Source organism: Marmota marmota, unplaced genomic scaffold (genome assembly GCF_001458135.2).
Source record: "Marmota marmota marmota unplaced genomic scaffold, marMar, whole genome shotgun sequence".
Lineage (NCBI taxonomy): Eukaryota > Metazoa > Chordata > Mammalia > Rodentia > Sciuridae > Marmota > Marmota marmota.
In genome coordinates this window covers 52,259,407-52,284,069 of record NW_026000037.1, presented here as the reverse complement: position 1 = coordinate 52,284,069, position 24,663 = coordinate 52,259,407, and the positions used below count along the sequence as shown (strand labels likewise).

The 24,663-nt window shown below is 34.0% G+C and overlaps 1 protein-coding gene across 6 annotated transcripts in view; it reads left to right on the top strand.

The window, feature by feature from the left end:
* LOC107136895 (sodium channel protein type 1 subunit alpha) overlaps positions 1-13,333 on the top strand; it is a 939,664-nt gene extending 926,331 nt beyond the window's left edge. For all 6 annotated transcript variants that reach the window (XM_048812402.1, XM_048812401.1, XM_048812399.1 and 3 more), the window contains 7 exons: positions 877-999; positions 3,616-3,888; positions 4,743-4,796; positions 5,620-5,757; positions 7,019-7,123; positions 8,775-9,045; positions 9,895-13,333. In XM_048812402.1, the coding sequence (XP_048668359.1) occupies positions 877-999; positions 3,616-3,888; positions 4,743-4,796; positions 5,620-5,757; positions 7,019-7,123; positions 8,775-9,045; positions 9,895-11,090 (2,160 nt within the window). In that variant the 3' untranslated portion in view covers positions 11,091-13,333. The remainder of the gene's footprint in view (positions 1-876; positions 1,000-3,615; positions 3,889-4,742; positions 4,797-5,619; positions 5,758-7,018; positions 7,124-8,774; positions 9,046-9,894) is intronic.
* The last annotated feature ends 11,330 nt before the right edge of the window (positions 13,334-24,663 follow it).

The following is a 24,663-nucleotide window of genomic DNA, read 5'->3' as shown; positions in this document are numbered from 1 at the left end:
GTGTATAAGAGACAGCCTTCCTTCCTTCCTTCCTTCCTTCCTCCTTCCTTCCTTCTTTCTTTCTTTCTGTGGATGGGTGGTGCTCAACTTACTAATGCAAAGGTGATACCTACTTCTTGGAATTTGTGCACGTAATCAAGAAATTATATTAAAACAAAAAAGTTCCCTTTCCTGAAAAGGACATGTCTTTTTTATTTTTAATATTTCATATATTTAAGTGCAATTTAACAAATGTATAAATATCAGAAAGGTGTATGACCACTCTAAATAATAGATACTAATTCTCATCATAAGTATAATAGATAATTTGGATAGAATTTTTTCAGGTAAAAATTTCCCCTTATTTATTTATCCAATACATAACCACTAAAGTATGTTCAGTCAGAGAGTTTTAGGCATGTTAAGTAAAAAAGTGTTTCAACCCAGATAATAAAATGTTTGCATGAACTGCAAGGGAAGACAAGGTATCTAACCAATTGACTCTATTATATGTAAATACCTCTAGAATGCATAGTCAGATGCTACATAATTTGGGAGAGAAACATGATTGCTAATCAACAATACTAAGAACGCATCCATGGAAGATCTGGCTTTTAAACTAAGCCTTCAATAATCTTTGGCATATACATAGGTTGTAAGGGGATCTACAGTGTGACGTATCTAGCAGGAGGGGGTTACAAATGTTTGTAAGAGTAGGCAAATATTGCAGTTTCATTGATATTCAGTGGTTGGGGATGAGGCTGGTGGGTAAGATGATCCCACAGTGCAGAAGCAAAGGTTGCATGTCTAAACCTTCATTCAGCACGGCATCTTGTGCCTTTAGTCAATAGTTGATTTATTGGTGGACTAATTAATATTTTTTTTTTCCTTTTGTAGGTTTCTTTGGTCAGTTTGGTAGCCACTGCTCTTGGCTACTCAGAACTTGGTGCCATCAAATCCCTCCGGACACTCAGAGCTTTAAGACCTCTAAGAGCCTTATCTCGATTTGAAGGAATGAGGGTAAGACTGGAAGCTCTTTAAGATTCATATCAAAATAACATGTAGTCAGTCATTTAGATTCAGACGACTACCATCCTCTTCTGATATTTACATCAGAGAATTACAAAACTTGACAGCATGAATCTTAGTGACCACTAAGTCTAACCTCTTGAAACGGAAGTTTAGTTTAGGCCTTTCAAAATTGTGATAGAATCCAGGTTTGGGATCACAGTTCAAGGATGTCTTTTCCACAACATCCAAAAACTTCGTGCTGCCAGTTATTTCTTTTCATTGCCTACACACTTTGAAATGACTGCTGACTGTTGACATTCATCCTATGAGGGTTTTTTGTTTTTGTTTTGTTTTTTGTTTTTTTAACCCTTCATAATATTTAAATTTGCTTCTTCAACAAGTACTGGTAAAGTTTTCTCTTCTTCTGGAGATAGCCTGTATTCTCCCTTGAATGTATACTCTTCACTCTCCCTCCAAAGGCCTCTGTCTCTTGAGATTGCCTCCATTCTTCCTTGAATATATATCTACTTTCCTAAATAAACTTCTGTCTGTGCCTTTGGAGGGGGCGGGAAAGGTACTGGTAAGGAATTAAAGGCAGAATGGTTTTTGTGTACTTTAACTCTTCAATCAACATTAGTAATAAAAATTGATGCTGGGCATGGTGGTGCATGTCTGTAATTCCAGTGACTCTGAAGGCAGAGACAGAAGGATGACAAGGTCAAGGTCAGTCTCAGCAATTTAGCAAGGGCTTTAGCAATTTAGTGAGACCCTGTCTCAAAAAAATAAACAAATAATTTTTTTTTAAAAGGAATTGAGGATGTTGTTCAGAGGTCAAGCACCCTTAGGTTCAATTGCCAAAACCCCCCAAAATTGTTATACATCCAAGAAAACAACATAAATAGTAGGCTCCAACAAAATCTGTATATTCTGAGCACCAAAATAAGTTGTTAAGCTAATTTGCTAAGTATTTTAAACAACCCCAGGCTTTGTTTTATAGATCTCACTTTTAAGTAACATTTTCAATGAGGTTCACTTTTTCCATAGCACTTTCATTTTCCTTTCAGTTCTCTTCCTTAGTACTTTAGATATCATGCATCTAAACATGACGTATACACTTACCACACCCCACTCAGTACTCTTTGGCACAAAGGCCAGCTTTATTTAATCTGGTTTGCAAATGCACACAGATATTAAATTTCTTCAAGGCCACAAGACTTTTATGTTAGGAGGTGGTTTATTTGGGGCAATAAAAATGCTTCAGCCTTGACTACAAAATTTATTCATCAGAGAGAATGAAACCACTCTGCAGAATCTCCAAAACCATTGTAAGCAAAAAACACTTGGTTTTTAATTTTATTTCATTGCTACTGTTAACAAATTCATAAATAATCATACAATTTCCCATTTCTCAAACAAATGTGTACTATTACTGATAAGAAAGACTTAGGCCCTCTTCTGTTTTCATATCAATAGTTCATTTCAGAAGGGAGGTGACAATTGAAAAAATTGAAAACAAATAAATATGCTGTAATATAAAAATCATTTCATTAACATTTTAATTCACTTATATGGAAGAATTACCATTCCAATATTCAAATAAACGTATAATAGTCTTTTTTAAGATAGTAGAATTTGTAGAGGCATGCAGGTTATTTTACATAAATTTTAGTAAGAAACGTAACATAGTATGCATAGTATATATGGCTTAATTTCGGAGAGAAATGAAATTCAATTAGTACAGGAAATTTTTACAATTTTACATTTCAGATTTTTATGTCAGTTTTATGATATTTATGTCTAAAATGTCTACAGTATTTTAATCAAATAATAGCTTCATTCAATATAAATGCTAAACAAAAATAGTCCAATTTGAACTAGATTAAATTAGATAAGAAAAGTTACTTTTGAGCGCTGTAGAGATTTCAAAATATATCTTAACCTCTTCAGAATTTAACGAGGTGAAGGATAATTGAATTTCCCTTTCACAAAATCAGTCAGCCTGGTCTGATGAAAAAGTTTGTGCCCTGAAGTGACCATTTAGAAGACCATGGAAGACTAATGGGGACATGTGTGCAATACGTTCATGTCTACAGATATCTCACCCCCTTTCCTAATTTGATATGTTTTTTAAATGGAGATTTGCCAACAGGAAATAAAAGGACCTTGTAAATTCCTAACTTTATTCTTCATAGTCATTAAATGTTACCTGATACGAGGATACACATTTAAGACATGTTTATTTGTAAATGGTTTGTTTGCTCATTTTTGTCCAAATCATTATTCAGTATTTAATATTCTGGATAATTAAAAATGTATTGCTAAAAGATGATTATTTCTTCTGTTGGCATTTAATGCACCTTTTCCTCCCTTTTTTCCCTACCACACATTTTATGACTCCATCTTACTGTATCGGATTTTTGTTTGTTTCTTTTCATGTTTTGGTATAGTTTGCTTCCCTTAAATTCTTAGCCCTTCAGTTCTGTCACTGTTTTAAACCTAAAGTAATAATTCACCTAGGTTGTTACTTAACTCCTTTCAAAATATCCTATAATACTAAATACAAAAATGAAAGGAATGTTTTCCACTTTGAACATTTGTAAATGGTCTTCTTGTTTCCCCTTCTAGGTGGTGGTGAATGCTCTGGTTGGAGCCATTCCCTCAATCATGAATGTGCTGCTGGTCTGTCTCATCTTCTGGCTGATCTTTAGCATCATGGGTGTGAATCTGTTTGCTGGCAAGTTCTACCACTGTGTTAACATGACAACAGGCAACATGTTTGAAGTTAGTGAAGTCAACAATTTGAGTGATTGTCAAGCTCTTGGCAAGCAAGCTCGGTGGAAAAACGTGAAAGTAAACTTTGACAATGTTGGCGCTGGCTATCTTGCCTTGCTTCAGGTGGTAAGTGATATACCATATGAGTATTGACTACATTTTCAACATGTTTCAAGTAAGATCATCTCTCTGATGTTCTTCATTTGAGTGATTAATATTTGACAGTGGAAAGTAGATGATAACACATATAATATTAAGTTGACTCTAAAGATGTTGCTGTTGTTTATTACATTCCTAGTCTGCAACCTTTAGAATGTTTGAGCATAATTTCATATTTCTTCTTCCTTTTTTTACTATTGAACACTACTTTCATTTTTAGTTTTCTTTAGCAATCATTGTCAAAAGAGAAATTTAGTATTAAAATGATAATCTATAAATTGTAGTAGTGATAATTTAAATGTACAAATTATTAACCAGATAATTTTATTGTAGCAATGTCTAAATAAATGTGATTGTGTCATGTGAGGAAATATAAATGTTATGGGATGGATTTCAAAATAATGTGCTGTTTAATTTTCTTTTACTTCGATGGTAGTATATTATCTAACCAATGATTAGTAAAACTTGAGTTTTGTTTAAACCATGGGTTTGAATCATAAAGCTTACTCTTTGGTAAGAAAGGGATGTGAGACTGAGATGAAATTTTCATCCATCTAGCTAAATTCTAGTCTCTAGCTAAATTTTATTACAGAAAAAAAATTAGAATATCTTCTAAGAGAAATAAAGAAAACAAGTTCAAAGCTCTAAATACCAATCTTTTTCCATTTATTTTTTTTATTCCATTCACTCCAATCTCTTCATAGAAAAATTCATATCATGCCAAAATTTATTTGCAACAATATTTTCAGATTTTCATCTGGTATGATGCCATAGTCTTGGATGAGGTTTTTATGTGAAATTCAAATATATTTTGTTTACAGGCCACGTTTAAAGGCTGGATGGACATTATGTATGCAGCTGTTGATTCACGAGATGTAAGTGTTACTCAAATACTATCTGTTAATAGCTGCTATATGTTCCATAGTGACTATTGTTGATAATTCAACCGAGAGACCCAAAATTGTATGTTATATAAAATTAGAATATTTATTATTATATGTGGAAATGGTCTCTTAAAGCCAGTATACTATGATGGTTGATTGGTTGATAATTTTTTAATCTATGTCTAATATATAATACATATCTGTAATGAAAGGATATCTAACTGCATGGATTATGAGACATCAGATCAGTCCTGTAAGTGAGACTCCTCCACTCAGCAGTGATTGTCTCTCCCTGTCCCAGGAGAGTATATGATAAACCAGCCTGTGAAGCAACTTCCAAGAATATTATTATACAGAAAAGCAAGCAAGTTTCAGGAAAATGCAATTTCGAAAATAGAAATAAAAACAACTCCTCAGAACATAACTGTTTATGCTGTATTTCCCTCTTAGAAGTCAATGTTCTATTAAAGGTATATTTGAAAGAAGCAGCATTTCCAAAACCACACTGAAAAGATTGTCAAACATTATAAGACCAATAACAGGCTCAAAATGTTTGCCCTATTTATATCATTGTTATTTATGCTAAAAAATATGTTACATAAAGATATGTTACATTTTGTAAGACACAGTGGGGAAAAAGATTCAAGAAAACTGTAAAATTGGAAAATTTTCATGCTAATTTGAAAAAAGAATTGTTTTTCTAAAATAGTATCTTAAGACAAGGTAAAAGTGGCTCTATATTCAGTAAAAACCCTCACTACATTATTAATCTACTTTAATCATTCAATATTTTAATATTTTCAATATTATTTAGGTTAAACTTCAACCTGTATATGAAGAAAATCTTTATATGTATTTATACTTTGTCATATTCATCATCTTTGGATCTTTCTTCACTCTGAATCTATTCATTGGTGTCATCATAGATAACTTCAACCAGCAGAAAAAGAAGATAAGTATTTCTCAGCTTTTGCCTTTCTGAGTTTCTGTCTGTTCTATCACCAAGTAACCAGGATACCCACAGCCATGACTGCCTCAGACGACTGTGTTGTATTACTTTCAATTTACTTCATAGTCAGCTAAGCTACTGCCCCAATCAGTGGCTCCCCTCCACTTAAGAGCTGCTGTGGTGTCTTTCTTACCCAAAAGTGTGACCACTAATGCAGATCTTTGGATCTCCCATTTGTCTTGTGGAGGCTTTTAGGAATTGCCTCCACTCATTTTTCTGACCTCATCTTCTCCCACATCTCATTCTCTGTAGCTACTACTCTGCTACCCAGTCACTCCCCACCTACCAGCTAATGCCACAAGGAGTTGCTACAGACACAGCTGATTTTCACTGACCTTTTCTGAGCAAACCATACCCTTGTATCTCCATGACTTTATCTGTGATATTTTCTCTTCCTGGGGTGTTTTGTACAGCAAACTCTTACTCATCCTTTAAGGCCTAGTTTAGGGCACCCTTCTATGTAAAGCTGTCTCAGAATTTATTATTGACTCTGCAGAACAATTTTTTCCCCAAATCACTATGCAGTTTTCCTCTATGTTTTCAGTTTCCTGCCCTGGTCAGATACAAGATGCTGTGTCTTTTTTTTTTTTTTTCATAAGTACCAAGAATTGAACCAAGGGGTGCTTAAACACTGAGTCACATCCCCAACTGGTTTTTGTATTTCAGTTTGAGACAGGGTCTCATTAAGTTGCTCAAAATCTCACTAATTTGCTGAGGCTGGCTTTGAACTTGTGATTCTCCTGCTTCAGCCTCCCCCAGATAATGTGATTACAGGCATGTTCCACGAATGCCCTCACTGTGTCTTGTATATCTATGGAATACTAATAGTCAGTACACAGCTCAGCACACAAAAAGAGTTCAAAACAAATTGTTGAATAAGGCAGCGAACCTGTCAATAGTGAAATGGACTAATAAAACATACTTTGTTTCATGAAGATATATTTCAGATCCTTAAGCCTCCTTCTAAACAACATAATCAGTTAGGTCCCTGTGCTAATCAGAATTTTGTTTACTTATGGGATTTGCATAATATTAAGGTTTTCCAAATTTATCATAAATATGAGAAGCAGAAAGATTCTAGATGTAGTAGAATAATATCTTTTTTAAACTGAGAAAAAATTAAAGGAAGACTTGGAAATATTTTGGTAAAGGTGCTATTGTGACACGTGTTGGGATTGTAACCAGTTTTGTACTATGTCTTTACTTTGGAGGTCAAGATATCTTTATGACAGAGGAACAGAAAAAATATTACAATGCAATGAAGAAACTTGGATCCAAGAAACCTCAGAAACCCATTCCTCGGCCTTCAGTGAGAATTATTCATAATCTTTGCAATTTCAAAGTTTCCGTATAATCTAATTGGGTAGTGCTCGGAATCAGAACTTTTGGGTGATGTCACCAATGTATAGATCTAATTATGAAGTTTATATTGTGTGTAAATTTCAACTGCTATACTCAATAACAATTGCCAAGTTCTTAAAGTAAGATAATATTCTTTATCTTTTACAAATTGAAAATCTCCAGATCAGGGTTCCCACTAATTGATTTCAAAGCAAGGTTCACCCTTCTGCTGCCACCGACCCATCTGGCTTGCTGTTCATCTGATCTTAAGTGGTACTCTCACATCCTCTTAAGTAGGTGGAGATTTCCAGCTGTCAAGGCCTCCTCCCTCTATGCTCTTGGTTCTTGCATTCTTAAGACTAGAATATATTCCTACCCTATTTAGAATGGAAGAATGCCATCCAAGTTGTTTGTTGTTTCACTACATACACCAAAAAAGAAAAAAGCTTATTCATAATGCATATGCTAGAGCTTCATGATAATGGAATGTCATAATCATAAGTTATGTTGGCAGAACTGTATTCTAACTCATCTATCCTCTAAGATTGGTAACAAATAAGGAAACTGAGGCTCAAAGAAGATAATTATTGTATCCCAGGTCACAAGATGTGATTTCCAGAATTGGGACTTTGCAAGATCTCATGAATCCTATAAGTGATTTTGCTTTACAATACTTTTTAATAGTAATTGGATAATGTATACATGTACAAGTATGTAAAAACAAATCCTATTAGTATAAATAAATATAATGCACCAATAAAAATGTCAGAAAAAAGAGTCATTGAAGCTCAGAGGTGTTAAGTAGGAGACAAAGGGACATAGAATACTGTACACAGAAGGGAATGAACCTACTTTACTGAAACTCATTTAAATTTGGAAGCAAGTCAGTTCATGACCTTTGTTTTTTGGTAAGCCATATAATTTTATGTTTTTATTCAACATCATAAAAAACTTCTTTAAGTAATAAAGTTGTATTTAACTACAATGTTAAAATAGGACTATTCGAAAGGATGTACTTCCTAAAATGACTGTAAATTAGACAAAAACAAAATTTTTCGTCATATAGGTTTACTGAGGCACAAGCAAAAAAAAGGATGAAGAGAAAAAGAAATGAATTAACAAACACATAGAAACATGAAACGGGAAAAAGTAGAATTGTATGGAAAAGTGACTGACTTATTTTGAAGAAGTAAAAAAGGTTTAACTGAAAATCCCTAAAAGGTTCATAAATGACCTAGAGTGTCTATCTATATAAAAATCTATCTATATTAACCTAATTTCTAAGTTCTTATTACTAGTTGCCATTATTTTTTATAAAAATCATCATAGTTATTAGACTCAAGCAAAGTCTATGCATACTGTCAGCCAATTGCCACTCTTATATGTCTAGTCATCTTTTTCTCTCCATGTGTTCTAAATGTAGAAATAAACCAAATGTGGGGGTCATGTGGTAGATAGATCGATATTAATAAGAAGAACAATGGAGCACAAAGTGTTTAGGGTAATGTGAGTAGATACACATCTCATAACCATATGTGGAAAGAGTTTTCTCTATAATTTTAATGGATCATTATTTATGAAATGCATACATTAACCTCCTCTCCCTTCTCTCTTTCTAGAACAAATTCCAGGGAATGGTGTTTGATTTTGTAACCAGACAGGTCTTTGATATCAGCATCATGATCCTCATCTGCCTCAACATGGTCACCATGATGGTAGAAACTGATGACCAGAGCAAATACATGACTCTAGTTCTGTCCCGAATCAACCTCGTGTTCATTGTCCTGTTCACTGGGGAGTTTGTGCTGAAGCTCATCTCCCTCAGATACTACTACTTCACCATAGGCTGGAACATCTTTGATTTTGTAGTAGTGATTCTCTCCATTGTAGGTAAGAACATTTTAATTACAGAGGTACAGTTACAGTGAAACAGTTCCCCCAAGTCCTACCAGCTGCTTAACAGGGAAATTAGGTGTGAGAAAAATAGATTATGTAGATCTCAAGTTCAGTGCTAACGAATTTGAATGAAAACTCTGAAACCTGGATGTATGGACAAAGCTGATAGTTAGAATCATGTTAGAAATACTGAATGGGGGATGGGTGGGGAGGATAGGAAACAAAAGTCATCATATTCTCATAGTCTTAAACAAAAATCACAGGCTGAGAGAAGAGTCTCTGAAAAGTCATCAAAATAGAATAGAGTTATACCATAAAAAGCTGAAGAAATGACCAGCACTGCTCAGAGGAGTTAACAGTTTTCCAAAAGTATGAGTGATGACATCTGAGACTTCCCTTGAAAGTAGGATTGAGTTTTAACAGGAGAAAAGAGAAGATATGGCATCATAGAACAATAAATTTAGAAAATTTGTATCAAATAGTGTTCATTTTTCTCTAACTAAAGAATGTCATTAAAAAATAGAAAACAGATGTATTTAGATGTTTCATAAGTAGTCTTTGAAATTTCCACAATTGATTTGTGGGGATAAGCGTTCATAGAAATTTGGGTTATATGATCTTAAATTGCCATGATAATATCTGAGATTATCTTAAAATTTTCAAAAGTCTATATTGGTTTATGATATTCTACAATCATTGTACTATTTAATTGCTAAAATCCAAGAGTATACAATTATTTAGTAAAGGTTTACATTCTGTTGTTTTCGCAGACTACACAGAGATAAGGCAATCATATAAGCACAATATATTCACTATTTAGCTCTGTTCTGTATTTTTACACAGGAATGTTTCTTGCTGAGCTGATAGAAAAATATTTTGTGTCCCCAACCCTGTTCCGAGTGATCCGTCTTGCCAGGATTGGCCGAATCCTACGTCTGATCAAAGGGGCTAAGGGGATTCGTACACTGCTCTTTGCTTTGATGATGTCCCTTCCTGCCTTGTTTAACATCGGCCTCCTGCTCTTCCTGGTCATGTTCATCTACGCCATCTTTGGAATGTCCAACTTTGCCTATGTTAAGAAGGAAGCTGGAATTGATGACATGTTCAACTTTGAGACCTTTGGCAACAGCATGATCTGCCTGTTCCAAATCACCACCTCTGCTGGCTGGGATGGATTGCTGGCACCTATTCTCAATAGTGCCCCACCTGACTGTGACCCTGACGCAATTCACCCTGGAAGTTCAGTTAAAGGAGACTGTGGGAACCCCTCTGTTGGGATTTTCTTTTTTGTCAGTTACATCATCATATCCTTTCTGGTCGTGGTGAACATGTACATCGCTGTCATCCTGGAGAACTTCAGTGTTGCTACTGAAGAAAGTGCAGAGCCCCTGAGTGAGGATGACTTTGAGATGTTCTATGAGGTTTGGGAGAAGTTTGATCCTGATGCAACCCAGTTCATAGAGTTCTCCAAGCTCTCTGATTTTGCAGCTGCCTTGGATCCTCCTCTTCTCATAGCAAAACCAAACAAAGTCCAGCTCATTGCTATGGACCTGCCGATGGTCAGTGGAGACCGGATCCATTGCCTCGACATTTTATTTGCTTTTACAAAGCGTGTTTTGGGTGAGAGTGGAGAGATGGATGCCCTTCGAATACAGATGGAAGATAGGTTCATGGCATCGAACCCCTCCAAAGTCTCTTATGAGCCTATCACTACCACTTTGAAGCGCAAGCAAGAAGAGGTGTCTGCTGCTATCATTCAGCGTAATTTCAGATGCTATCTTTTAAAGCAAAGGTTAAAAAACATATCAAGTAAATATAACAAAGAAACAATCAAAGGGAGGATTGACTTACCTATAAAAGAAGGCATGGTTATTGACAAATTAAATGGGAATTCCACCCCAGAGAAAACAGATGGAAGTTCCTCTACCACTTCTCCTCCTTCCTATGATAGCGTTACAAAACCAGACAAAGAAAAGTTTGAGAAAGACAAGCCAGAAAAAGAAAGCAAAGGGAAAGAGGTCAGAGAAAATCAAAAGTAAAAAAGAAACAAAGCATTATCTTTGTAATCAATTGTTTACAGCCTATGAAGGTATAGTGTGTGTGTCAACTGGACTCCAGAGGAGGTCCTTGCCAAACTGACTGTTGTAACAAATACTCATGGTCAGTGCCTATACACGACAGTGTCCTCTCTGTCACTGCAACTCTGTGAGACAGGGTATCCACATTGACAAGAGGTTGCTGCTTCATTACCAGCTGACACTGCTGAGGAGGACTCAACGGCTACCTAGACCACAGGGAAAGCTGTGCAAAGTGATCGTTGTGACTACACCAAACACCTTTAGTAGAGTACTCGCATCTGCTCTATTTTTAACTTCCATATCTGCCATATTTTTACAAAATTTGTTCTAGTGGATTTCCCTGGTCCTTGATTCATAGTTTATTCATAATATTATGTCACTATTTTTGTAAATGAGGTTTATGTTGAGGGAAAATTATATAAGAGCTCTGTGTTCCTACTCCATAAGTCTCTTAAATAATCAGACAAAAATATTTTGCCTGAGCTGGGCGTGGTGGCACATGCCTGTATTCCCAGTGACTGGGGGAGGCTGAAGCAGGAGGATCACACGTTCAAGACCAACCTCAGCATGTAGCGAGGCTCTAGGCAACTTATTGAAACCCTGTCTCAAAATAAAAATAAAAAGGGCTGGGGATATGGCTTGGTGGTTAAGTGCCCCTGGGTTAAATCCCCAGTAACAAAAAATAATAATAATAATTTTTTTTTTGCCTGATGAAATCCTTGCTCAAAACCAGAAGAAAAAAAATTCTGATGTTCACAGTTTCAAGTACTTCCATTTTCTAGATGCTTTAATTTAAAAAGTGTTTTAGTCTGTTATGTTTGTTTACATCTGAACAGTTATGTGCCTGTAAAGTGTCCTCTAATATTTAAAGGATTATTTTTATGCAAAGTATTCTGTTTCAGCAAGTGCAAATTTTATTCTAAGTTCCAGAGATCTATATTTAATTTTGGTTAAATGCTTTCCAAAAAAAAGTAATCTAGTAAATCTGTTCTAGAAAAGTATATCTAAAGTATGACTTTAGAGTAGTTCCACTTCCTGCTGCAGTATTGCTTTGCTATCTTCTGCTCTCAGCAAAGCTGACAGTTTATGTCAATTAAATACCCTCTTTTATGTAAATAGTTATTTTATCCTGTGGTGCATGTTTGGGCAAATATATACACATATATAGCCCAATAAACAACTTATATTAAATTAAATATGTACCACAGTTTATGTGTCTTTTGCGAGCTTCCAACAGGGATGTAACCTGTTCACTCATTACACATAAATAGTTTGAAGGCTATCACTAATGCATGTCAATATTGCCTATGCTGCTCTATTTTACTCGATCCATTCTTCACGAGTCTTGGTTAGAAGTCACACGTTGGTGGTAGAATGAAGTCAACCAGCTCTGTCTACATGTCAAGCATAATAATAGATTGAAGTTATTAAAAGACTCCTTTACTTTCGCATTTTTTAATTCAACTTGAGTATCATACAGTGTCTCTCTCAATTTCAATGAAACAAACTGCGTATAGCCTATTGTCATATTCATATTTTGCTAAAAGTATGTCCAAAACTTGTTAAAATATAAATAATGTAAAAATATGATCAATTTTATTTGTCAACATTTTGTACATAAGAAAATTATTTTCAGGTTGATGACATGGCAATTTATTTTACTTTATGCTTTTGCTTTTTATTTATAATCATAATTCCAAACTTTTGAATCCACAAGACTTTTCAATAGATAATTTCCTAAAATAAAAGTTAGACAATGGGTTTTTTGGATTTCTTTGTTATACTATATTTTCTACCATTCCAATAGGAAATACATTGGTCAAAAACTCAAACCTAGACCATTTTCTACCAACAATGGTTGCCTCAAAATAACCCTTCATTCATGGAATTTTTTTTTAACTTAACTTTTGTAGTATTTGCATATGCAGACTAGGCTTATTTTTTTAATTCCTGCTGCACTAAAGTTATTACAGATATAACTCTGTCCTTTTAAGCCATGAACAAGTGGCAAAGTTGTGCAATTACCTAACATGTTATAAATTTTTGTTTTTTGCACAAACCAAAACTTTAATGTTAACTACTTTTACAAAACTATTTATTGTAGTGTATTGATGAACTGCATGCAGGGGATTGCTATTACTAAAAAAAGAATGGTGAGCTACTTCATTATTGAGCCAAAAGAATAAATATTTCATTTTTTTATTGTATTTCATTTGTTTGCCTCTGATTGTTTTTATTGTTGGCTGTTTAAAATATATATAATTAATGAAACATGTTATTGATCTGATATGAGTACATGAAAGTTCACATGAATTTTCTAATAACCTACTACACGGTCCACCAAGAAGTTCCTCAGAAGAAGGCTGGTTAAAAGCATTTTTATAAACTTTTATGGGTGCAAAGTATTAAGCCCATATATTCTACTTCCAGGTTTGATAATAATAGTAGCCACCAACAATGGCTGATGGTTCCAATAAATTCCTTTGGCTATAAACATTTGAATCTCAGTTTTCTAGATTTACTTGATGCCATCTCCTATTTTCTTTAATATTTTTTTAGTTGTCTATGGATCTTTATTTTATATGTGGTGGGAGAATCAAACCCAGGGCCTCACACATGCTAGGCAAGTGCTCTACCAGCCCCTCCTATTTCCTTGATGACTAACAAATATTACATTCTTTCTTATTAAATACACTCTGAATTTTATCTATACATAAAGTATTAATGATACAAAGATTAAGAATTTATGTTAATTTTTTCCACATCCCTTGGATTTATGTCAGGTCAAAAACAAACTTTTATTCTCAACTGAAAATTCAAGTTGTTAATGCATATTTTTAAGACAACTTGGATCTAAATATGTATTTCATAATTTCCCCCAAATATTATATAAAGTGACTAATTGGAATTCATTGGCTTCTTTATGCTCAAGCCAATTTAAGATTTCACAGATTCCACAGAGAAGCCAAATATTGCTTTGCAAAATCTTCAGCCTTTCTATGAATACTGTTACATAATCACTAGCTAATTTATATGTGAACTATTAATTAGTATGTATTATAAATAAATCATCATCTCTGAAAAAAAGTCAGAAGAGACTTTAGCTGAAAAGACAGAATACTTTTTAAATATACCTATCTAGTAAAAGGCTAGTATTGTTCGGGATGTAGAGCTGCTGATATAATTTTATAGATTTTTTTTAAATAACTGCTTCCACCAGAAATATCCTTCTATCACTATAATTCTGTCAAGGTGGCTGTAGTAATAATACTATGAAATTGAAGAAATTTAATTTCACCAATAAGTAACACTAAATAGCTGTTTGGTACCAAAAACAAACAAAGGTTTTATTGGGGAAGAAATGGATATCCTTGTTTTTATGTATGTAGCCAAAAGATAATTACTATGTAAATTTATGCACTACACTAACTTTCAAATAACTGGTACATAATAATGTAACGTGGAGACCATTTTTGTGAGTTTAAAACCAGGCAGTAGTAATTATAAAGAAAGCTAGCTTTAACCATTTCTCCAGACATGTAAATTGTAAAAACAACTGGGGTAAGAATCCTGACACTGGCTTTTAGTTTCATTTTGGTATCAAATTAGCTGTGTAATTCAGACAAACAAATCCTACTCCTCCTCAGATTCCTCCTCTACTAAATATCAATGTGGATTGAGAATGTTGCCTCTAGTATTCCTTTAATTTCATGTTCCAAATCAAGTTGCCTATTCAAAGTGAATAATTTCCTCTATATGGGTAATATTTAATGAAAAACTCTCTCTCTCTCTCTCTCTCTCTCTCTCTCCCTCTCTTCCCCCATGTGTAGGTGTGTGTGTGTGTGTGTGTGTGTGTGTGTGTCTTTCTCTCCATACAGTGTGTATGTGTATGTGTGTGTGTGTGTGTGTGTGTTTGGTGGTACTGGGGATTAAACCTAAGACATTTTACCACCAAGCTACATTCCCAGCCTTTTTTCACTTTTTTATTTTATTTATTTCTTAATTATCTTGGTACTGGGCATTGAACCCAGGGGTGCTTTACCAGTGAGCCATATCCCCAGTCCTTTTTATTTTGAAACAGTGTCTCACTGTTGCAGAGGCTGAACTTAAATTTGCAATCCTCCTGCCTCAGCCTCACAAATCTCTGGGATTACAGGTGTGTGCCACTGCACCCGGCTCATCAATATGCTTTTTTAAACATTGCTTTGAAAATATTTAACAGAAAAAAAAATATAACATTTGGTTTTACTTTAACCCCATTAAGAAACAAAGTCTTTTTACCCTTGAAAATATTATGCCATAAACTTGAAGGATGCTTTAAATAATTGAAAGGATGGCTATTATTTCTTTTTCTTTCTTTCTTTCTTTCTTTCTTTCTTTCTTTCTTTCTTTCTTTCTTTCTTTTATTGGTTGTTCAAAACATTACAAAGCTCTTGACATATCATATTTCATACATTAGATTCAAGTGGGTTATGAACTCCCTTTTTTACCCCAAATATGTTACAGATTTCTAAAAGACAATATCTGATATATAATAAAATAATGTTAAAGTCAACAAATCACTAGTCATTTGTTAAATTGTCTCAAGCTACAAATGTACTTACTTCTTTGTCATTCATAACATTTGCCACCAACACTCCAAGAACTAGGGCTTATGTCGTATCCCCTAGAGTGGTAGAGTTTTATCAAAAAACAATAACAGATACACATTATTCTCTTATAATAATACCTATAACAATTTATTTTTACATTAAAAAGTAAAATTTTGATGAATCCAAACTTAAGTAACTATTGATACCTGTAGAACCCTTTGCTGCAATATTTCTCTTATCACCTTTTCTGTCTGGAATCTTTCTGTTCTCTGTAATTCTGCCTGTTGAAACATAGAAGCATGTATCTGAAACTCTCCACCCAAGAGCAGTCCTTTTCCCACAGAATCAATTCCCATATTCTTATCATGAAATAAGAAACACCCTGCACAACCTTCCCTTTCATTTATCCCACTGTAGTTATCTATCATTGACCACTTCACAACTCATGTCCCCCAGCATCCAAGTCACACCATCTCTAGTTCTGTAAGGTTTAGATATCTTCCCTGTCTTTCACATGCTATACTCTTCACCTGGAATGTCTTTCCTTTTTCTTTTTTTCCCTAGCAAAGTGCTGTTATCTTTCAATAACTGGCTTCAATGTCTTCAGGCATTAGGAAGTCTCCTCAGACTTCTGCAGCTAGAGTACATCATTTCTCCTTAGTGATCCTAATGTATGTGTGCGGTGGCATTTATCATTCTGTATTAAAATTACCTCCTTATGTATTTGTCTCTTCTAACAGATCATAGAATCCCCAAGGTATGGCGTACATCTCATTAATTTTCTGACCCCTCTGTCCTTTATTAACAATGACTAGCAGAGTATGTGACTTTCAGTATTGAGATATATAGTTAATAAAATTGATTCTTGTAGTAACATCCAAAATTACTTAAGCATCAAATAAAAATACCAGTAAATGTCTTTGGTCTTTACTGAAAATGACTTCTCAAATATATTATCATGTATATTCAGATAATTCACTTTTACAATCAGTTGAAGAAATACGAAGATCTTGGAAATGCTGTATATCTTATAACTATGATTTACAAGCAATATCTACAATCTAGCAGAAACTAGGTTACAGTTGCAACCTAATTGCAACAAAAAACTTGATTGAATTTCTTCTATCAATAAAAGAATAGTTTTATTCAGTTATCTCAAATGAGAAATACATTCAATGAATAAAAATGTAAGTCAGGTTTCATTTCAATACCTAAACCATGTAGATATTTTTATTTTAGTAGTTCATTAGTATACTGGTAATACACTAACTTTAGGATTTAGCTTAATGAATGTAAATTTCCAGTATATAATGAATACCCATCATAAATCCTCCCTATCACAACATAATTAATATAAGTAGAGAATACAAGTTTTTCTCTTAAATGACCATTTTAATACATGGATGGATTCATAAGAAAGCAAGGAAATTCGGGGGGAATAAAAAAAGATAATAAAGCACGGAATTCAGAGACTGCTTTATGGTCTTCTCCTGATTCAGCAATCCAGCTTACTTTTGATTGCCTGCATTCAAGGTGGTAGAAGACAAAGATTTAATCAGTTGGGCATGTAGCTCAGTGGTTGAATGCTTGCCTAGCACACATGGAGCCTTGGGTTCAAGTCCTGGTTCAAAAAAAATTTTTTTAATGAAGACAAAGGTTTGATTCCATGTATGGATTAGAGAACCTGCATGAAGTCTGGAGACACAAAAGACTATACCTTAATGAACACATATTTTTTAAAAAAAAATCAACATTATAAAGGCAGATAGGAAACTTGCAACAAATTTCTCCATCTACCCTTAGTTCTAGATTTATAAAAATGCCTCTTTTGAGTCTCACTATCTTAGAACCTGAACTCAGCTGGATTTATGGCTTATATTCATATCATCAGTCTCTTATAAAATATTGAAAGCAAAAAATTTGACATGGGCCCAATGATCTTGGTCCCAAACTCCTGGTTGAAACTAACTGAAATCTCTTCTGAGAGGCCACACATCAAGCCAGGTCATAACACTTCCCACAAAGCTAAAGACACAAGAGCTCACAACAAGTTGGATAATAAAACTATGAGAAAAGGAAGCACAGGTTGCTGGGGTGAGTGGGGAGAACATACACACAAAGCCTTCAGTTATAAAACATAATGTTTAATGATATTAGGGAAATAAAGAGGGTATAAAATATGAAGCATGAGTGAATGTTAATAAAAATGATGAGGTATATTTGACGAGAAATGTTATGCCTTTCCTAGAAACAAAAGGCACAATCAAAGAAATGAAAATATCATGGAAGACTTAAGTAGCAGTTTACACAGAAGTAAGAAGAGAAATAGTGAATTTCTTATTAAAATTGCAAAGCTGTACATGAAAACACAAAAATATGGGATAAAAATGTTAAAAATGACTAGAGAAGGAAAATTGAGTAACCTAATATTCAATAAATTCAAAAGAAGGAGATTTGAAAGAACTATGGCCTCAAATTTATGATCCTCCTGCTTCAGCCTTGCAAATAACTGCAGTTACAGGTGTGCTCAACTGTGCCCAGCTCTGAATGTATATTGTTCTCACAGCATGGTAAAGTGCAAAAACAGTACATTGAACCAGTGTGTAGGTCATATGGGTCCTCTATACATTGAATTGTTAAGTTTGTTTTTTTTAAAAAAAGAAAGAAAGAATATCAGGCTGACTTTTACAATCCAGCTATTTAAAAATTAGCCAACAATACAGAAAGGTTAAGATTAATAGGATTGAAAATATTATAAAATACTATTAAAATTAATAGTTGTATATTTATATTATTAAAGCTTTAAAACTCCAAGATAGTTTAAATTAAATGAACCTATTAAACTTATCTTTAAAACATGAAGTAAAAGTCAAATGAATCAGAAGAAGAAACAGACAAATCCACCACATAATAAAAGATTTTAATATACTTGTCTGAATAATTGGTAGCTCAAGTGGACAGGAGAACCTGTGGGTGAACTTCAAACACCACAATTACCAACTTCATCAATTAGACATATAAGAAGTCTAATGAATTTTTTTTTCTTTTTTCAAATGTACATGTCACTTTAAAAAAAAATACAATACATGGTAGGTCAAAAAAAGTCTCAAAAACTTCAAAGAATTGTTATCACACAGACCACACTATGTTCTCTGATTCAAATACAATTAAATTAGAAATTGAACTTTTTGGAATCTATTTGATAGCTTAAAAATGCAATCCTAAATTTCTCACCTGAAAATGATGAGGTAGCTGTGAGACCAACTCTCTAATGGATCACTATAAGCTCAGAACAAAATACAATTATCTTAAGGTACTAAAGAGAGACACACGTCTGTAAAAAAAAAAAAATCAAATTAAAATAAATGAACCAAAAAAGTTGGAAGAAGGAAATGGCTCTGGGTGAGTTTCTTGAATTTGAAGGCTTTTTCTGAGGTCAGGTCCCAGCCAGGTTTCATACAGCAACATGGAGTCACTTCTTAAAAAAAATCAAGGGAACTGGAAAATGACATAACCAAAGAAGAGAAGCCCCAAATGTGGCTCAAGTCTCTAGTGGATCCCTGATCTATATACACGTCGGGGGCAGGGGAGATTTAAAATAGCCATGCTAAAGCTTAAGAATCCACAGAGATAGATAGATATAGATATAGATATAGATATATAGATATAGAGATAGATATAGATATTTAGATGTTGAGGGATCTTTATTTTATTTATTTATTATTATTTATATGCAGTGCTGAGAATCAAACCCAGTGTCTCACACATGCTAGGCAAGTGCTTTACCACTGAGCCACAACACCAGCCCCTCAGAGAGTTTTTAGTACAAAGTGTCTTTGGCAATGCTCAGAAGAGAAGACAAACCATGGGGCTTATTAAATGGTCAGAATTCCAAAGCAACTATATTATTATACTCAAAGATTATAGAAGAATGCATGCTCATAATAATCATAATAAAGTAGACATTATCAGAAGAAAAATAGAAAAAGATACCAAAAGAATGGAATCAGATATTATATTTGTTATAATATCTGACATCAAATTGAATTTAGCATATTAGAAATGATAGAGAAGCCCAGTGTGGAGGGGCATGCTTGAAATCTCAGCAGCTCAGAAGACTGAGATGGAAGGATGGCAAGTTCAAGGCCAGCCTCCACAACTTAGCAAGGCCCTGAGCAAGTAAGCAAGACCCTGTCTCAAAATAAAAAAAACAGAAAGGGATGGAGATATAGCTCAGTGGTTAAAGTGCCCCTGGATTAAATCTTCAGAACCCACTCCCACAAAAGAAACAACACCACCAAAAAGAAATGATAGAGGAAAAGTCAGGGAACTTGAAAAAAGAGCAATACAAATTATCAAATCTGAAAATTAAAAATATATTCTTTATCATGTAAGTGTAAAAAGTGCAACAAAATGAAAGCTGTGAAATAATGTCTGGTAATATAAAACACATCCTAATTACTAGATGAAGCTAACAGTACTTCAGGGGAATTTAGAGTCATAAATTCTTGTGACAGTACTTTACTGATCATCTCATAAGAGAACAAAGAATGCTGAGTTTGCTTAAAAGGTAGAACAATCTGAAAATGTTGGTGGTCATATTCTCTCCTGGTTGCCAGTCAATACAAAGAGGTTAATGAAAGCTAAAGATGGGGAAGCTTTTTATCAAGCTAGACCTGGAGTTTGGAACTGAAATTTGAATTCTAACCCCAATCACCAGAACAAATAAATTTTTGAGATGGGAGCTTGATGACTTAATAACTGAAAGATGTGTTTCACAATTACTAAAAAAAAAAAAGAAGAAGAAGAAGAAGAAGCCACCGAGTGTGGTGGCACAAGTCTGTAGTCTCAGAACTTGGGAGGTTGAAAAATAAAGATCTCAAATTCAAAGCCAATCTCAGCAATTCAGCAAGACAAAAAAAAAAAAAAAGGAAATAAAGAGAAGACCAAAAAAAGGCTGGGGATGTGGCTCAGCGGTTAAGGTTGAGGTCGAGTACCCTGGGTTTAATATCCTGTACCTCCAAAAAGCAGCAGCAGCCTAATGGAATGAAAAGAGAGAACTTCTTCAAAAGAAGAAAAGATCAAGGAGTTTAAAAAGAGAAAATAAAATACTCAATAGCAGTCAATGTCAATATAAACCTTAGGAAAAAAAATACCTATAAAGGCTGGTGTCCTTACAAGAATGTGAATTACTACTCTTTCTCTCTGAACACATTCAGAAGACAGAACACCTGAGGATGCAGAGAGAAGGTAGCCACCGACAAGCCAGGAAGAAAAGCCTTACAAGAAAAGCAACCCTGCTGGCATGTTGATCTTGGACCTTTTATCACCGAAACCAAACCATGAGAAAATAAATTAGTGTTGGTTAAGTCACCCAGTCTGTGGTATTTTGTTATGGCACCCCAAGATGACCCAACCTCCAATGGTAAAATGAGAACCTACTAATAAAAATGTTGATATTGAAATCACATTTCAAATTAGCCAATTCCTTTTGTGTGTATTTTTATAGTAAAGTGTGAAATTTTAAATTGTTATATTTCTGTAATTTGAAAAAGCAACCTATCAAGTAATTATTAAGGAAAAAAATTTAAGTATATAAAAATTTTATTGGCAAAATTATTTTCAAAATTTCCCCTTTATTACTATACGTTATGTAAAATTTAATATAATATCTAAATATATCATTGTATGAATTCACACCAGCTCTATTAGCCTTTGATCCATTAATTTAAGCATTCATTCATTCTCTCAGCACATATTTATCACAGGTACACAAAAGTGTGTCATGATGCTGAAGTCCTTAGAGAGCTCTTTTTCTAGCATTCTACGCTTCTTGACGCATACCTTAACAGTACTTCCTGGCCTGCATTTTGCTTAGGAGGAAACTCATGACACTAAGTTCCTTATTAGCCCTAGATATAATGTTATCACTTTAAGGCAAAAAATGTTTTGCTCCCTTTAATGAGATGCTCAGAAGTTTTTTGCCAGGTCAGGGGCAAAGTTTGAGACCAGGGTGTTTCCTCCAGCCTGGCTCAAAAATGAGAAGACATGGAGAATCCCCAGCTAATTATGACAAACATGAAGCAGGAATGGGAAATAAACATTTGTTACAAGCCACTAAAATTTTGGACCTATTGTTACCACAGCAAAAACTAATCTACCTCGTCTGGTTCAACCGATTGTATTGGAATACACAGATGGATAAGGCTTCTCCTCTGGACTTAAAAAGTTGTAAGTTGGTGAAATGCCTGCAGAACAACCCATAAAAATAATTCAGAATGCATTAAACGGAAGTAGTATAAGAACTTTGTACTTCAGAGGTTTGTGAAGGAAAAAAAGTAATACATTCATTCTGACTGGGAATATTAGGCATGGTTATAGATACAGGGAATTTAAGTAAAACTATTAAAAAAAAAGGGGGGGGGTGGATTTTCATTGTCTGAGGAAGTGAAGAGTGCATATTCTGTGTTCCAAACTGAAGGAATGGCATTTAAAAAAGCATGGAGGCAAGAGTATATGCATGACATCTTATCAGTTGTCATAGGAGATACATCACTATCTATGAAGGTACTTGATGCAGGGCCTTGAACATAATCAAGGAATCCAGACATTATTAAGAATGAGCTTCTAAATTATGGTTTATTTCTCATTTCTTTTATTTGTCTTTCTTTCTTTCTTTTTTTTCTCTTTTGGTAGTTCTGGGGATTGAAGCCAGGATGTCATGCAGGCAAGGTAAGCATGCTACCTCTTAGCTATATCCCCAGCTACTTCTTTTAATTAATTAATTGTTTACATTTAGTTCTACAAGTATAGTTATGCATCTCGTAATGATAGGGATACTAAGAAATGGATCATTAGGCTTTTTCATCATTGTGCACACATTGTAGAGTTTACTTGCAGAAACCAAAATGCTATGCATACTACACTTCTTGGCTATGTTGTGATCATATAGAACCTCCTTCATATATGAGATCTGTCATTGCCCAAAATGCCGTATGTGCCAAAACTGTGATTTTAAATTAATTTCTTCATAATACTAAATGAGGTTCAAGTTCCTTTTTCCTATTATATTCAATTTACCCAGAACCACTTAAAGACAGCTTCCAGAATGCTTCCAAAGCATTATTTTTTGCCATAAATCAAATATCCATATATGAAAATATAATTGTGGTCTTTCTAGTCTGTTTATTTTTTCTGTTTGGCATCATAATTATTAAAGATTTATACATATTGATATATAGTTGAGTAATTCCTCTCAATATGTTCTTAAAAATCACATTACATGTTCTTGGTGCTTAAATTTTTAAAAACATTTTACAGTGCTTGTCCATTGCCACAATAAAACCACCCAGAATTTTCATTAGGAATACACTGAATGAAAATATCAATGCAGTGATAAGATACATTTTTTGGTTTTTCAATCCACAAAGACAATGTCTCTTCACTTATTCAGGTTTTCTCACATTTCTCTTAATTAAGAGAAGGCATCATGCACGTCACATATTAATATTAACATAGTGTATTAAAGCCTGTGACAATAGTATTTTAATATATTTAATTTGTAATTGTTTGCTTCTGGTATAAAAAAAAAAACATATCATTATATTGACCTTTCAGCAACTTGGTAATCTCAGTTATATACCATATAAGAGTATCTGTGAGAATCTGATTTGTCTTTACTTCAATTTTTAATTTTGTTTTCAAGAATGAGACTATTATTTCTCCCCTTCCAACCCACACTTTCACCCTTTTCATATTCTCATTTTATTGACTAGCATCTCCACTGTAATGTTGAATAAAGTGATAAGTCTCATTTTCTATTTCAGTAAAAGGTTTCAATATTTTAGTTTTAATCAGCATATTTACTGTAGGTTTGCCTAAATACTTTTTGTCAAATTAAGGAATTCAGTCTTGTGACAAGTTTGCTAATTTTAGAATTTAAAAAAAAAAGATTGTTATAATAGAGACTAGTTTTCATTTTTATCATGCATAGAGATATAATTTTATCAATTATGCATTATAAAAATTACCATAATATTATTCTACTTTAATTTATTAATGTAGTAAATTAAATTAATTGACTTTTAATGTTAAAAAAATTTGCATTTAATGTAGAAATTTAATTTTATTTTGCTGTATTTTCTTTATATAACTCAATATGCTTGCTAATATTTTAAGATTTTGTGTCTGTGTTTTTGAGAGAGAGATTTCTATAATTTCCATTTTAGTTTTGTGGTAACCAATAAATGTTGGTGTTTAGTTTGCTATTTCACTGCTGTGACTAAAGGACCCAACCAGCACAATTGTATGGAGAGGAAAAGTTTATTTGTGGGCTCACAGTTTCAGAGGTCTCAGTACATGGACAGTTGGCTCCAGGCTCCATTCCTCGGGGCTAAAGGTAAGGCAAGCCACCATGGCTGAAGTGTGTGACAGAGGGAAGCAGCTCACATGGTGATCAGCCTGCAGAGACAGTCTCCACTCTCCAGATACAAACTATATACCCCATAGCCACACCCCCAAGGAACCACCTCCTCCAGCCCCGCCCTTCACCACCTTCCTCTAGTTACCATTCAGTTAATCCCTCAGGGATTCATTCACGGATTAGGTTAAAGTTATAAACCAATCATTTCCTCTCCAAACCTTCTTGCATTGCTTCACAAGTGAGCTTTTAAGGGACACCTTACATCCAAAGCATAACAGTTGGATGTCATGATTACAATAATCTCCAAAAATTAGACAAGAAATGGTTTCTCTTTTTCTATTTTTTTTAAAGCTTTACAGGACAGATTTTTTTTTTTGCGGGGGGGGAGTGGGGGGGAGGGTTACTGGGGATTTAAGCCAGGCGTGCTTTACCACTGAGCCATATCTGCAGTCCTATTTTTAGCACTACTCAGTTTGTCTTTCTTCTCATTATTTTTTCTAAGAATATATTCATATTATTA